We start from the raw sequence: 13,904 nt of genomic DNA on the forward strand, positions 1-13,904 counted from the left end.
TTTCCATCGCACAAAACAACATTTCCGTCGCGCAATCACGTGTCGACATCTGCTTTTTTGCGCGACGAACAAAATTATTCGTCGCACAAACTTCCGTCGCGCAAATACGATCCGGCGTCGCGCAAAGTGAAACTTTCGTCGCGCAAATAATACTATTTCGTTGCGCAAGCTTGCACCGCTATTAAACTTTACGCGACGACGGCACTTCCGTTGCGCAAAAAAACATAATCCACCCTGCATTTTGGCGCCAAAAATAAGTTTCCCTCGTTTTCTTACGCGACGGTAGATTTTTTCGTCGCGCTAAGTTGTCTTTTGAGACGAAAACTCTCGTCGCGCAAAATTTTTTTGCCGCCATAAAAGGAGCCAATTTTCTGTCCATCTTTGCGCGACGATTAGTAGGAATTGTCGCGCAATATTGTCATGCGCGACGATCTATGTCGTCGCGCAAGATTTTGGCACCAAAAAAATAGGCGGGGTTTATTTTACCACCTTTGCGCGACGAAATTTATTTACGTCGCGCATAGACTGTTTCCGCGACGAAATTATTTGTTGCGCTAGTTTTCTTTTGTATGCGCGACGGAATTTTTTTTTCGTCGCAACAATGCTTCTTGCGCGACGAAAGTTTGTTCGTCGCGCAAACTTCCGTCGCGCAAATAGTAAATCGTAGTAGTGTTTATTTATCTCTCTCTTAGCGGCTAGTAAATCCACAATTTAAAATAAATAAATTGGTTTTCTTCAATTATTCTAAAGCTGTCACGAGTCTTAATCCAGTTTGACATCTCACTTTACACCCTAAACTTTCGAAGATAAGTTTGTGCTTACCAGCACCACAATAGGAGACTTTCAACTGTGCTTACCATTTTGTGCTTACCCTTTGCTCAATTGACTATAACTTGCAGATATCTTCAGTCGGAAAGATTGGTAGAGCTTACTTGCTCCTCTGGTACATGAAAATATAAGGATATTTATTGTCTCCTTTCTTGGAAGGAAATACTCTTCCTTCCTACAAATCACGGTTTGACACATGTACAAAAATATTTCATCAAAATAAATTTCGACATACATGTCATATTGCCATTGACAAGAATGTAGGAATTCCTACCTACAAAGGAATAAGGGAAGTATTTTCCAAATATAATTTTCTCTCAATAATTAATGTATAGTACAAAGATGGGCTATATAGAACAACTTTTTGTTTTATATAAATATGTAGGATGGGTTTTTCCGGATTGAATTAATGTCCCTTATCTACGAGACCTTATCTTTTTCCCTGGCTAAATATAGGTAGGGCTGATAATGGGTCGTGTTGTGTCGGGTGTGTGTCGTGTTAGGATCATATACATGTTAAGAATGCTCAACACAAATTCGACCCGTTTAATAAACGTGTCGTGTCAGGTTGACCCACTAATTTCTCGTGCGGGTTTCGTGTCATGTATCGAGGTGACCTGCTAAGTGGTAGCAACTAGTAATAGGTAAAAATGTAGACTAAAAAGAAAAAGTAGAGAAAGATATGACTATTCGAAGAATTTTTTCATGATCACAATAATGTGATAATCGGTTATGATGCCCAAAGATATGTGTAAATAACTAAAGGCCAATAAAAAAGAATTTAAAAAATAACAAAGAATCACATCTCAAATTCACAAGGTCATCAAAAAATAAATTTTAAAAACCTGAAATTTGATAATTTAATCAAGTGATTGTATTTTTTATTTTTTAATATAGAATAGTGATTACATTTTGCCTCTATCTATGTATGAAGATTGAGAAAGAGAAATACAAAAATTAGAAAAATGAAGAAAATGAAGAAGAAACGGGTTGGCGGGTTATGTGAGTACTTTAGCAGGTTGGCGGGTTACATAGATATATTTTAGTGAGTTTGCAGGTTGACCCATTTAATAAACGGGTTAGATAGGTATTTTAGTGGGTTGGCGGGTTGACCCGAAACCCACTCATTTATTAAACGGGTCATGGTAAGTTGACCTGATTTTTTATCGTGTGGGTTGAACCCGCTAATTTCCCGTGCAGGTTTCGAATCGTATAACGGGTCATATCGGAAATTGCCACACCTAAGTATACAATGCAAGCTCTTTTCCTTTGTTTTCAAAGTAACAAGAGAAAGCATTAACAGAAGTATAGGCATATTGTGCTAGATTTTATATGTTTATAGCACAACGATCATAATATAACTAGTTTTTTTTTAAAATCAAAATAATTAATTCTTCCATTTTACCTTTTAGACTAAATAAAAAATAAAAACCTTTCCCTAATTTTTTTGAGCAATCGATAGTCTAAATTAGAGGAGAGAGAGATTTCATACACACACACAATTATGATGTCGTGGGGATTCGAATTTGAGACCCGTGGTCTGTAAGTCAAGACTCTTTTTCACTGGGCTAGACCCATTAGCAACCCTTTCCCTAATTAAGAACATGTGGTGCAGAACTTGGCCTTGGGAGGTCTTGCTCAATGATCTCAATAATACAGACCAAAATAGACCTTTCATATTCGTAACGTAGCTGGCAGTTACCAGTCCAGTTATTCGAATTTACCAAATTTTAAATAATTTAATTTATATGTTTTTTTTATATACAATATCATGAAATAATGTGTAAAAAGAAATTCAAATCCAAAATTAACCTTAACTTTATTAAGTTTACTATCCACATGTTGAAAACTTTTTTGCCCACTTGCATATGGAGAACTCAAACATCAGCACGAGATCGTCCAAGAAAAGGCTATAAATATTCAATACAAATATGAATATCATTACCACACACAAGAGAAAAAGTTAATGTACAACGGGTTTTCTCTCGATAATTAATGTATAGTACAAAGATGGGCTATGTAGAACAACTTTTTGTTTTATATAATTATGTAGGACGGGTTTTGCCGGATTGAATTAATGTCCCTTATCTACGGGACCTTATCTTTTTCTCTGGCTAAATACAGATAGGGTTGATAATGTGTCGTGTCGGGTGCGTGTCGTGTCCGAATCACATACGTGTTAAGAATGCTCAATAAAAATTCGACTCGTTTAATAAACGTATCGTGTCAAGTTGACCCTCTAATTTCTCATGCAAGTTTCGAGTCATGTATTAGGGTGACCTGCTAAGTGGTAGCAACTAGTAATTAGCAAGGTAAAAATGTAGACCAAAAAGAAAAAGTAGAGAAAGAGATGACTATTCAAAGAATTGTTTCATGATCACAATAATGTGAGAATTGGTTATGATTCGCAAAGATATATGTGTAAATTACTAAAGACAAAAAAAAAAAAAAAAAAAAGAATCACATATTGTCATCGCATATTGTCATCTTTGAAATTTCCAGAATCCCATTACTGAATCGTATGTCAAATCTGTTTTCACTTGATATCAGCTTAAGCTTCACTCCCGCATCTCAGCATCTCATAGGTCTGTAGTGCTGGGTATGGTTAAAGCAGGTCCAAGTACTTCTGATCTCGTGAGTGGTTGGCATACCAATCTTTTACACCATGTGAATTCTTGTTTGAAAATTTTAAAAACTAAAAACAAAAATAAATAAATCAACAGAACCCAGCAAGCAGAACACCGCCCCTCCCTCCCATAGCCACCCTTAAGTAGAATGACCCATTTGATAATCATTCAACTATTTTGACTGGTGGCGGCAAAACTTTACAGTTTGACTCTTTGAGCCATTTTCATACCAAAAAAGTTCTCTAGCGAATAGCATTAATATAATATCTAATAAATAACGTCTTACTTCAGCCATAACCAGAAATGGGGAATACAAATCAGCCGTGTAACGCCAGCAAACTTTGCTCAAACCACAACATATAAAACAAACTTAAAGATACAAAACAGTGTGCAATAAAAAAACTTACCAGAAAATCAAGACTTATGCTCTTATTTGCTCATTTACGCGCACCGAAGTCAGTCGTTGTTATAATATACACACACAACGCTCTTATATATAATTGCGAGAAAGTTAGTAGGCCATATTCTTAAACCAGCTTCAAGGCATGGCTGCTATCAAATCAAAATCGTCTTCTGTGTGGGATGCCAGGTTGTGAATTGTAAACTCTTCGGGGTATAATCGGTTAGAATAAAAAAAGCAGAAAGGCGACGCAAAAGAAATGTTAATCTTGATCAGTTGATCTTTACCATCAAGCTTGGCTTAATGACTTCATTGATTTCACTCTTATATTAACTTGTGCAGACATGAGTTTAGTTAAGTTGGCTAGAATGGATGTGCTCCTCATTCTGCACTCAAGTTCGAATCCCCTTTTTCATAAATAAATATTTAAAAAAAGTTGGACCGTGTGAATACATTGAATTTAACTTCAATATGTATTGGATCCCTTTCGTGTTAATTAATTAAATTAGTATCACTTGGAAAGGCTACAGTGCATTTCGTTGGAATAAATTAACTATGAATTAATGGATTTGTTTCTGTTGTATTCAAGAAGTAGTGGGAGGCAGACCAACCAAAACAAAAGTTGTGGAGGCTGATAAGCTCATCAAGAAAGGGAAGATATGGACAGAGTAGAGAGACATATGGGGGACCTCAGGCCAATGCAAGCTCTTTTCCCTTATCTTTCCCCTGTTTTCCTCAACCCTATATTTATCTTTTAAAAAGTTTCCAATATAATGTACTGAAATTTATGAGAGAAATATCTGAGAAATAGTTTAGTATCATATACAATTATAACAATATTTTCAGCCAAATAAAAGTCTTGGCAAGAAAACGTACAGTTTGATACATACAGTTTGAATTCGTTAAATATGAACACTTGAAAGAATGAAAGACTTTGATGGATTTACGTATTTCAGTTCATTTCAGGAGCTTGGCAATGGGCCTAGCTAGCAGGGGCACTTCTTCAAATCATGCTTTTCATATGGAAATGCAGAGAGATCAGGGCAAAGCAACTTCTTAGTTGGTAGACCTACACAGCTTTATTTGTTAGATAAGTATTCACAGGCTTTCCTAGTATCCCTTCTTTGATGAGACCCCAAATTAGCTTCCTGCTAGAATCTGGTGAACGAATAAGAAACCGATTATCAGAAGAGAATGGCTTCTCACTCAATTAATTATCTGAAATTCCTAATTTAAATCAGCTTCCTATCATACTAATTAACCTTGTAAATTCCAATTAGTAAAGGAAATTAAGTGTAAGAGTATGCCAATACTCTTCTACATAATTTTTTTTTCAAACTTCAAATCTCTCTTACACTCAGTTGAAGGAAACCTAAGCCTTCTTCTATACTATAGACGACTAATCACAGTTTGCAAATTAAACCAACTTACACCTCTCTCAAAGACTAGACGCTACCTCTAAGCCGGTAGAAAACCAGCACATGTGATGTGAATGAACAAAGGGATAAGGGTATGGGGAGGAAAAGGCCAAGGAGAAACTTACTATTGTTGCGCAGCGGAGATAATAGAGCACACCGTCTGTACGAAAGTGAGCATAAGGAAAATAGCAGCTGCAACAATTTCCTTAGTTGTCCAAGGTGAGTTGAAGAAATGTTTTACCAAATATTCCTTCCATCTGTGCCTAAACATTCTGTAGTACTTGTTCAGGTTTTCACAAAGAGTGGTGAAGTAGAACTCATCTGCCATAATGACGCCGTCAGCAAGGTTCTTGATCATAGCACAGGCTTTAGTGCTGTCACCTAGCTTGTTTTCAACAATTCCATTCTTAACAAGCAACGCCACGTCCTCCGGGGTGTTCACAAGAATGTTTAAGATGACAACATAATCATTTATGTAATTTTCTACCTTCTTGCATAGGGTTTGTTCAAAGACAAGGAGATTTGTGAGTGTGACCTCTGATTGATCACTTATTGTTATTTTTGGAATTTCCAAAATGCCATCGTCAATATTGAACCGAATGTCGAATATGTTTGTGCTTGACCCCTTCTTAAACTTGACTCCTGCTCGGTATAACTGTGTCATGCTGGGTATGGTTTGGGTTTCAAGTTGCCCTCGAGCTTGTGGTACATCCATTACACATGATGACATCCTGCCTATGGTTAGGGTTTGGAATGGTTCTTGAACTTGTGGCACTTTCGATTTTAATTGTGGAGGCAATGGATATAACTTTCTAACAAAATCAACAAAATGCTCTACCTGATGAGGAGGACGTATCCGGCTCAAAGTGTCTTCCATGTCCTTCATATGCATTAGAGTTTTGAAGAAATGGTAAGAAAGATCAATAATTGTCGTCTGGATGCCAACTATATTTCTTTCATGATCGAAAAGATCCTCAAGAATGAAGAAAGGCAGCTGATTTTCAAGCATCCGCATGTCAGGCCATACATCCTCCAACATCCTTGGTTTGTTAAATATACGATCATTCTCAACCCGCAAATGCTTGTAACAGAACCTCAACAAGACCTCGATGATGAAGGCCGCATCCACCAGAATGATTCTTACAAATTCATCGCGGCTAAACCCAATGGTCTCTGCATAACAACTGCGCAGTTTTGCTTCCTGGGCCCTTATTTTATTTATAAAATATTCCAAACTTACATTGGTCCGATGTAAAAAATCTTGTAGGTACCTATTTTTAAGCTCTTCCATGGCTTTCAGGGCTTCTTTTCCATGGTGAAGGGGGCCTATAGAGACAACCTGAGGCGTGTAGGCTTTTTCATTTACGCGCCGTAATCGCTTAGGAACTCTGTAGATGCAACATGAAGGGGACAGGGGAGGCAATCTATCCAACACCTCACTCATTGAAGTTACTAATGGATCATGATTGATTAATTCCATTTCCCTCTAATAGATGGCAATGATGATATGATAATCCTGGCACCACAATCAACAAATATTGCATTAACTACTTACATTCCAAGATGCTCTGACCAAAAATAAAAAAAAGCATATGGGTGTGCATGGTCTAGTTTGATATTGTAATCGATCTTCTTTTTTCTTTTTTCTAAGAAAATGCCAAGCGCCAGAAAAATAATAAAAATAACAAAGGCAAGTTTTCGATTTAAGCAAATACCATCTATGTCAAATCGAATTGAACGAAACTAGTTATGATTTGACTCAGTTCGGTCCAATATTACACTTTTTTAATGTTAAAACTTTAAAAAAATAAATAATTAAAAATTAAAAACCGCTCGAATTGATTTAATTTGGCTAGTTTGAACAAGTCCATCGGCTTACCTCATTTATAAAGTAGAAGAAGCAAACAAAATGCAAATCTATATGGAGAACTTATAATGCTTCATATGTGTTAACATGAAAACTACGTCAATTATCGAAAATGGACTTATAATATTTCTTGTTTGAAGCTTGTAATAAAGCAAATTCTGAAGAAGAAGAAAAAAAATGATAGCAGATAGACAGACCAAAATTCCAATATTGAATGAAGGAAGAAACTTAGAACATCCCTTTGCTTAATTCCAACTACCAACTGCCAAATGAAACATTATGAATTGAAAAGCAAAAAAACAAAAAGGAGAAGTGAATTTGCACACCTTGTATATATGTATAAACAGGGCCAAGATTGTTGTGCCTCTGGTAGATTTCTAGAAAAGCTCAGTGCAGACAGCTTGCTCCTCTGGTATAGATATATGAAATAGAAATCTTACCTTAATAATGGGAACATGGTGGGGGCTATATATGTAATAAGAATGAGTTGCTTGGTCAACAGATCAGAGAGCTTCCTTGCTATTTCAAGGAACGTGTATGTTTGTTGTGTGTTTGACAATAAGCAGATAACTTGCATTAAAATCCATGCATCCAGAGAGTACTATTTGTTTTTCTGGGTACCTACCTTCTGTAGATCATTTCTGATTATCTTTATTCATTTTATTAATCATTTTATCAATCATCAGTGTTGAATGGAAAGTTCTAAAGCCCTACCTTAAGCTAATTAACCTTTAAAATAGGTGTGAACAACCATGGTGATTCATCAAACTTATCCATGTCTCAGTTTGTTCTTTTTGTTCTTATCTTTGACATTTAAATGTTCTTCTTTTTTCTAGCTTTAATCTACTCTTTTACCTAACATCCCCATAATTCTAATAACTATATATTGTGTGTTTGACAATATAAGAAAATTAAAGGGCCGATGGTACGTTAAAGTGTTCTCCTTCATCCTAATTAGGGTTACACGTATACGTAGATGGCTTGTACGTATGACCATTTGTTTTTCGAGGTAGGTTCTATTATAGAGAATCTAGAGATCATCATTTCTGATTATCTTTATCCAATTTATTAATCATTTTATCAATCATTAATGTGGGACTTGCATGGTGTTGCCATTTGCTGTTATTATAAATGAGAACACATTCCAAATTTCTAGCATATCCATAATTATATCCATAATTATTTTATATCCTCAATTTTAGGGATTAAGTTTCTAACAATTCAAATCCTAATTAATTTTAGCAGTCCCGATCTCTTGGACCACAGGAGTCCAAGAGATTGTAGTCACCCACCGTTGGATATTAATCCAATGGTTCAAAATGATATATATAAATGCAATATGGCATAAATGATTATTACCCGATTCAAGTCAACAGTTGAATTTACATCCAACGGTGAGTGACCATAAATCTCTTGGACTACAGGGGTCCAAGAGATCAGGACTGTTAATTTTAGTTCTTGCCATGTCCATGTGACTTTTAATCTAATAATGAATCCCGAGCCTTTGCATTTAGAATTCGTGCATTTATCCGCATTTTGTGAAATCTTAGCCACTCAAATAATCTAATGGCTTAGATCAGTCCCCATCAGCTTGCTAGGATAATCTCTTTTTTTTCTCCCAAATGACGATAACTCCGTGACTCTCTTCACAGCCCAAAAACCCAAACTTTCTCAAATGACTTCTTCTTTCCTGCAACTTAATCTCCAATTGCAGCTTTCGACCAAAAATAAAAAAACAATCTCCAATTGCAGCAACTTTGAGCAATTTCTCCTTCTCTCTCTGAAATATCAAATCTGAAGTCAAGCAAATCAAACTCCAATTATTTATTTTGGCTTTCGCTGGAAATATTGATAATTGGAGGAGTTTCATAAATGGCAAAGCAGAGGTTTTGAGCAAGCAAAAGTCAGTGAAGTCAAGCAGCTCGTTCCAGTCAGCGGTGCACCTACCTATTGTCCCTAACGCTCTCCTCCAACTGGCGTCGTTGTGATCGGTCCACTGGGTTTTGAATATGTTTTAAACGATGTTTTTGCCCGTATCTCCATCGAAGAGCTCCGAAACGGGCACGGTGTGGATTGCTTGGTGGTGTTCAAAGTCTGTGGTTTCGTGAAATCCAAGCACGATGAAGGAAAAAAAAAACTCAAGCACGTTAACATCAATTTTGGCAAACGAAAAAAAAATAAATAAATAAATAAAGATTGATGATGTGTCATATGTTAGGTGGTTAGATTACTTGGGTGGCTTAGATTTTACGAAACACAGATAAATGCACGAATTCTTAATGCAGAGGCTCGTGATCCCCTAATAATGTACATCATACAAACTATATTTAATATTTCTATAAAATAAAATAAAATATATTCAATACAAATATACGCTGGGGGGTGGTATTTTGTATCAATGTGGCATGTACAAACGTGCCTACAAAATTGTCCACCAACAATAATTTACCTATCTTTTCAAGTAAACTATTTTTCAGCTTATTTATTTTTTGGTAAATTATTTTTCCAGGCGTGTACAATAATTTACCTATCTTTGTAGGTAAATTATTTTTTTCAGGTACCTATATTTTCTGGTAATTTTTTTTTTTTTTTAGGTAAATTATTTTGTCGGTACCTATATGTTTTGTCAATATAAATATATGGAATAGGTAAAATATTTTTTAGGTACCTATATTTTTCAGTTCCCCAATTTACCTATATTATACAAGTAAACTGTTTACCTATATTCTTTCATTTTTTTTCGGCTAAGGACTTACGTGTATCTATATGTATACGCATAAGTCCTTGGGAATTTTTTCATTATCGATCTGAACCAAGGGAAATCGAGTAAAAATACGAATCGAAAAGGGAAAAGGACAGCTTGTTTGGGTAATAAGGATAAAAGATCCAGAGGATTCATTGGATTGGATGGCATTAATTGATCATGCAAGAATAGAGACATATGGGCGGAACTGAGGCCAATGCAAGCTCTTTTTCCCTTGTTTTTTCCCCTGTTTTCCTCTGTATTCCGGGTATGTAATGTACATGGGAAAAGTTTGTCCAGGTTACAAAAGGTCCTAAAAAAAGTCAGCCAACAGATATGAAAAACGCTACAAATTTCAACACAAAAATGAATCTCTCATTACCACACACATGCTAAAAAGTTGCGACAAATAAACCACACAATAAAATCTCCAAACTCACAAAGAAACCACTATCACGCTTGCTTCTTTTTTTTTTTTTTTGGGACGAATCTCACACTTGCTTTAAGGAAACCTGGCAGTGGGGAAAAAGATACAGAGAACACGGGAAATGAGACTTGTTGTGGTTCATGCTCAAGCAACAGAGATAATAGAACACGCAGTTTGGATAAGAGTGAGTATGAGGAGAACAACAGCAGCAATGACAGAGAGAGTTCGCCAAGGTGTGTTGAAATAATTGTGTCTCAAATTTGCCATCATTTTGTGCCTTTTCGAACTGTAGTACCTGTTCAGGTCTTCACAAAGATTAGCAAATGTGAAGTTTTCGTCAGAACAAATCCCAAGCCCAAGGTTGTTAAATAGAGCAGACAACTCTTTCCTGTCACCTACAATATTTTCAATAATTCCACGCTCAACAAGCAAATCCACATCAATTGCGTTGTTCACAAAACCATCCATGATGGTCATATAATCACATATATGATTGTGCATGTAATGACACTGCTCAAAGGCAAGAAGGCTTCTAAGTGAGATCTCTGTGTCATCGTCTACTCGGATCTTTGGAATTTCGCAAATCCCATTAGTGAATCGTATGTCAAATAAGTTTTTCATTGATCCCACCTTAAACTCCACTCCTGCCTGGTATAGCTCTGTCACGCTAGGTGTTAGGCTAGGTGTTACGCTAGTTTTTACGCGAGTTGTTGTAGTTACATAACCTAATGGTATTAATTCAACTTCTGATTGGCATAACGATCTTAAAATAAGATCCAAAAAATGTTCTACTTTTTTTGTAGAACTTAATCTCTCTAAAATGGACTCTTGATCTGCATCTCTCATCAGAGTCATTCTCGAAGTGAAGAATTTGAGAGAAAGATCAGTTACAAATGTTGAAAGCCTGTCGTCAGAATCGGAAGGGAGTGTACCTTGTTGTAGGTAAAAAAGATCCTCGAGAATGAAGATTGGTAGTTGATTCTCAAGCAATAGCATGTCAGTCTCTAGATCCAGAATAATCTTTGGTTTCTTAAATATGGCGTCATTTTCTTTTATCGGTGTCCTGCCATTGTGTTTCAACAAGAGCTCTACGATGAATGCGGCATCTACTAGAATGATTCTTACAAATTCATCACTGCTAAATCCATTGGTTTCTGCATAACAGCTTCTTAATCTTGGTTCTCGGTCTCTAATTTTCTTTATGCAATCCTCCAAGCTTACTTTGGTCCGACATAGAAATTCCTGTAGGTACCTCTTTTTATGCTCTTCCATGGCTTCTAACCCTTTCTTGCCATGGTGGAGTGGACCTATAGAGACTACCTGAGGTGTGTATGCGTTTTCATTTACACGTCTCAATCGCTCTGGAACTCTGTAAATACAACATGAAGAGGATAAAGGAGATAACCTACCCAATTCCTGTCTCATGGAAGTTTCTAATGGAATGTATGGGTTATCTATATCAACTGGAGCAGCTTGATGGCTTCCTTCCATTTTCCTCTTGATGCACTATAAAACAAAAGATAAGAAACTAAAAACTTCAATAAAATGGATATCTGCAAGTAGAACAAGGAGAAGGATATATATATATATATATAATCAAGATGTACATGCTCCCTTTTCAATTGCAGTCCAACAACCTTTTGCTTCGCCAAGTAAGCAATTAATATATATCCACAATTTTTAAGGAATTTACAATATATGTCATTATCCGAAATGAAAGTCAAATAAAAACACCTCCCTAAAATTTGAGCGTCTCCTACAAAAGGAAGTGAGTTTAGGGAACGTACTAAAAGCTTCAAGAAACTAAAAGCACCTTCTAAAAGTTTACATTTACATTTCCGTGAAAGGATAAGAAACTAAAAGCTTCAAGAAAATGGAAATGGACTAGAAAAGGAAGTGAGTTAAATTTGCACCTGTATGTTCAAAGGACCAAGTTGGTTTCCCTTTGGTCGACTAGAAGAGAAGCTCAATGCAGCTTACTTGGTTCCTCTGGTAGATGAAAATATAATTTTTCTCCTGTAAGGTGATGGGCTATATAGAACTTTTTTGTTTTAATGTTTATGTGGGACGCGTTTTGCCAGATTAATTTAATATCTTCTAGCTTTATCTTTTCCATAGCCGTCCACGTACGTGACGTCCCCCAATAATTTGTAATAAGAAAGAGTTGCTAGGTCAACAGATCAGAGGGCTTCCTTGCTATTTTCACGGAACGTGTAAGTTTGTTGTGTGTTTGACAATAAGCAGATAACTTGCATTAAAATCCATGCATCCAGAGAGTACTATTTGTTTTTCTGGGTACCTACCTACCTTCTGTAGATCATTTCTGATTATCTTTATTAATTATTTTAATCATTTTATAAATCATTGGTGTTGAATAAAAAGTTCTGAAGTCATGCCTTGGGGTTATAACCTTTAAAATAGGTGTGAACAACCATGGTGATTCATCAAATTTATCCAATTTATTAATCATTTTATCGATCGTTAGTGTTGAATGGAAAGTTCTAAAGTCATATACCTTAAGCTAATTACTCTTTTAAAATAGATGTGAACCATGGTGATTCATCAAACTCTTGTTCATGTCAATTTTTTATTTTGATGGTCAAGCCAAGTCGTGACCTGAATGAGGCCAAGACCGAAATAGACTTTGCATTCACGGTTCCTTTTTCTCTAGGGCTCCTGAAAATCAACCGCCAGTGAGTGATTGTCGTTAGCATTATTCTTTCTTTCCTCCCTTTCCTCCCTTGAGGAAACGCTACCACTATTTTCCAGTTCTTTTGTACTTTCTTATAGTCGAGCTCACTGCCCATAGCCGTGCCATTTCCTCTGTTTTGAAAGCAACTAGATAAAGCATTAAGAGGAAGTATAGGTAGTGTGCTAAATTCATCCTCTTTCTCAACCCTTTATTTATCTAATTTTCTGAATCCATGTACAAGAGAAATTTCGGACAAACAAAAATAACAATAATATTTTCCAGAAAAAAATTAAATTAAATCTTGGCAGGAAGACGTACAATTTGAAACATACAATTTGAACCCATTAACTGTCAAAAGTTGATCAAAAATTTGATGGATTACATATTTCAACTCATTTGAGCTTAGATTTTGAAGACCTCAGAAGAGGCTTTGCAATGGGCCTAGCAGGTGCACTTCTAACAACCTTCTTCACATCATACTTTACAGATGAGAAGGCAGCGATTACGGCAATGAGCATAGTTGGGTAGACAAACACAGCTTTCGTAGGATCTGTGTTCACAGGCTTTCCGAGGATCCCTTCTTTGATGAGGCCCCAAAGCATTAGAAGTGTCCCAAACATGCTCATCCTCCCTCGTTTTAGAAGACCCACAAGGGCTCCGGCCACAGCAAAGTAGCTTCCCGCTAGAACCTGATGAATTAATCAAAGAAACAGAGATGGGATTACTGCTTCATATTGTCAGAAGTGAAAGCCTAATGGCTGGCCTCCTCGAGATAAAATTTAATATCCTTTAAAACAACAGAAAAGGGAAAGTGTCTGTTGAGAAATGGAACCTCTAAGCGCTGAAGGTCAGTAACTGCAGGGGATTCCTTTGCATTGGTCAAGTTATAGATGTCTAATACG

General features: G+C 36.2%; 3 protein-coding genes across 3 annotated transcripts in view; all 3 read right to left on the reverse strand.

Moving 5' to 3' along the window:
• Positions 1 to 4,656: 4,656 nt before the first annotated feature.
• LOC117614193 (UPF0481 protein At3g47200-like) lies at positions 4,657 to 7,733 on the reverse strand. The gene is made up of 3 exons (XM_034342918.1): positions 7,467 to 7,733; positions 5,399 to 6,789; positions 4,657 to 5,013 (listed from the first exon to the last, which is right to left on the reverse strand). Coding segments are annotated over exons 2-3 (1,356 nt in total). The 5' UTR covers positions 6,754 to 6,789; positions 7,467 to 7,733; the 3' UTR covers positions 4,657 to 5,012.
• A 2,664-nt stretch (positions 7,734 to 10,397) lies between these two features.
• On the reverse strand, positions 10,398 to 12,297 carry LOC117615886 (UPF0481 protein At3g47200-like). The gene is made up of 2 exons (XM_034345058.1): positions 12,224 to 12,297; positions 10,398 to 11,816 (listed from the first exon to the last, which is right to left on the reverse strand). The coding sequence occupies exon 2, from the start codon at positions 11,799 to 11,801 to the stop codon at positions 10,455 to 10,457; it is 1,347 nt and encodes a 448-aa protein (XP_034200949.1). The 5' UTR covers positions 11,802 to 11,816; positions 12,224 to 12,297; the 3' UTR covers positions 10,398 to 10,454.
• A 951-nt stretch (positions 12,298 to 13,248) lies between these two features.
• The window catches only part of LOC117636704, a 2,104-nt gene continuing 1,448 nt past the window's right edge, over positions 13,249 to 13,904 (reverse strand). The window contains 2 exon segments of the mRNA XM_034371352.1: positions 13,249 to 13,691; positions 13,835 to 13,904. The exon segment at positions 13,835 to 13,904 is cut by the window's right edge and continues 5 nt beyond it. Of these exon segments, the coding sequence (XP_034227243.1) occupies positions 13,395 to 13,691; positions 13,835 to 13,904 (367 nt within the window). The 3' untranslated portion in view covers positions 13,249 to 13,394.

Source organism: Prunus dulcis, chromosome 1 (assembly GCF_902201215.1).
Source record: "Prunus dulcis chromosome 1, ALMONDv2, whole genome shotgun sequence".
Classification (NCBI taxonomy): Eukaryota; Viridiplantae; Streptophyta; class Magnoliopsida; order Rosales; family Rosaceae; genus Prunus; species Prunus dulcis.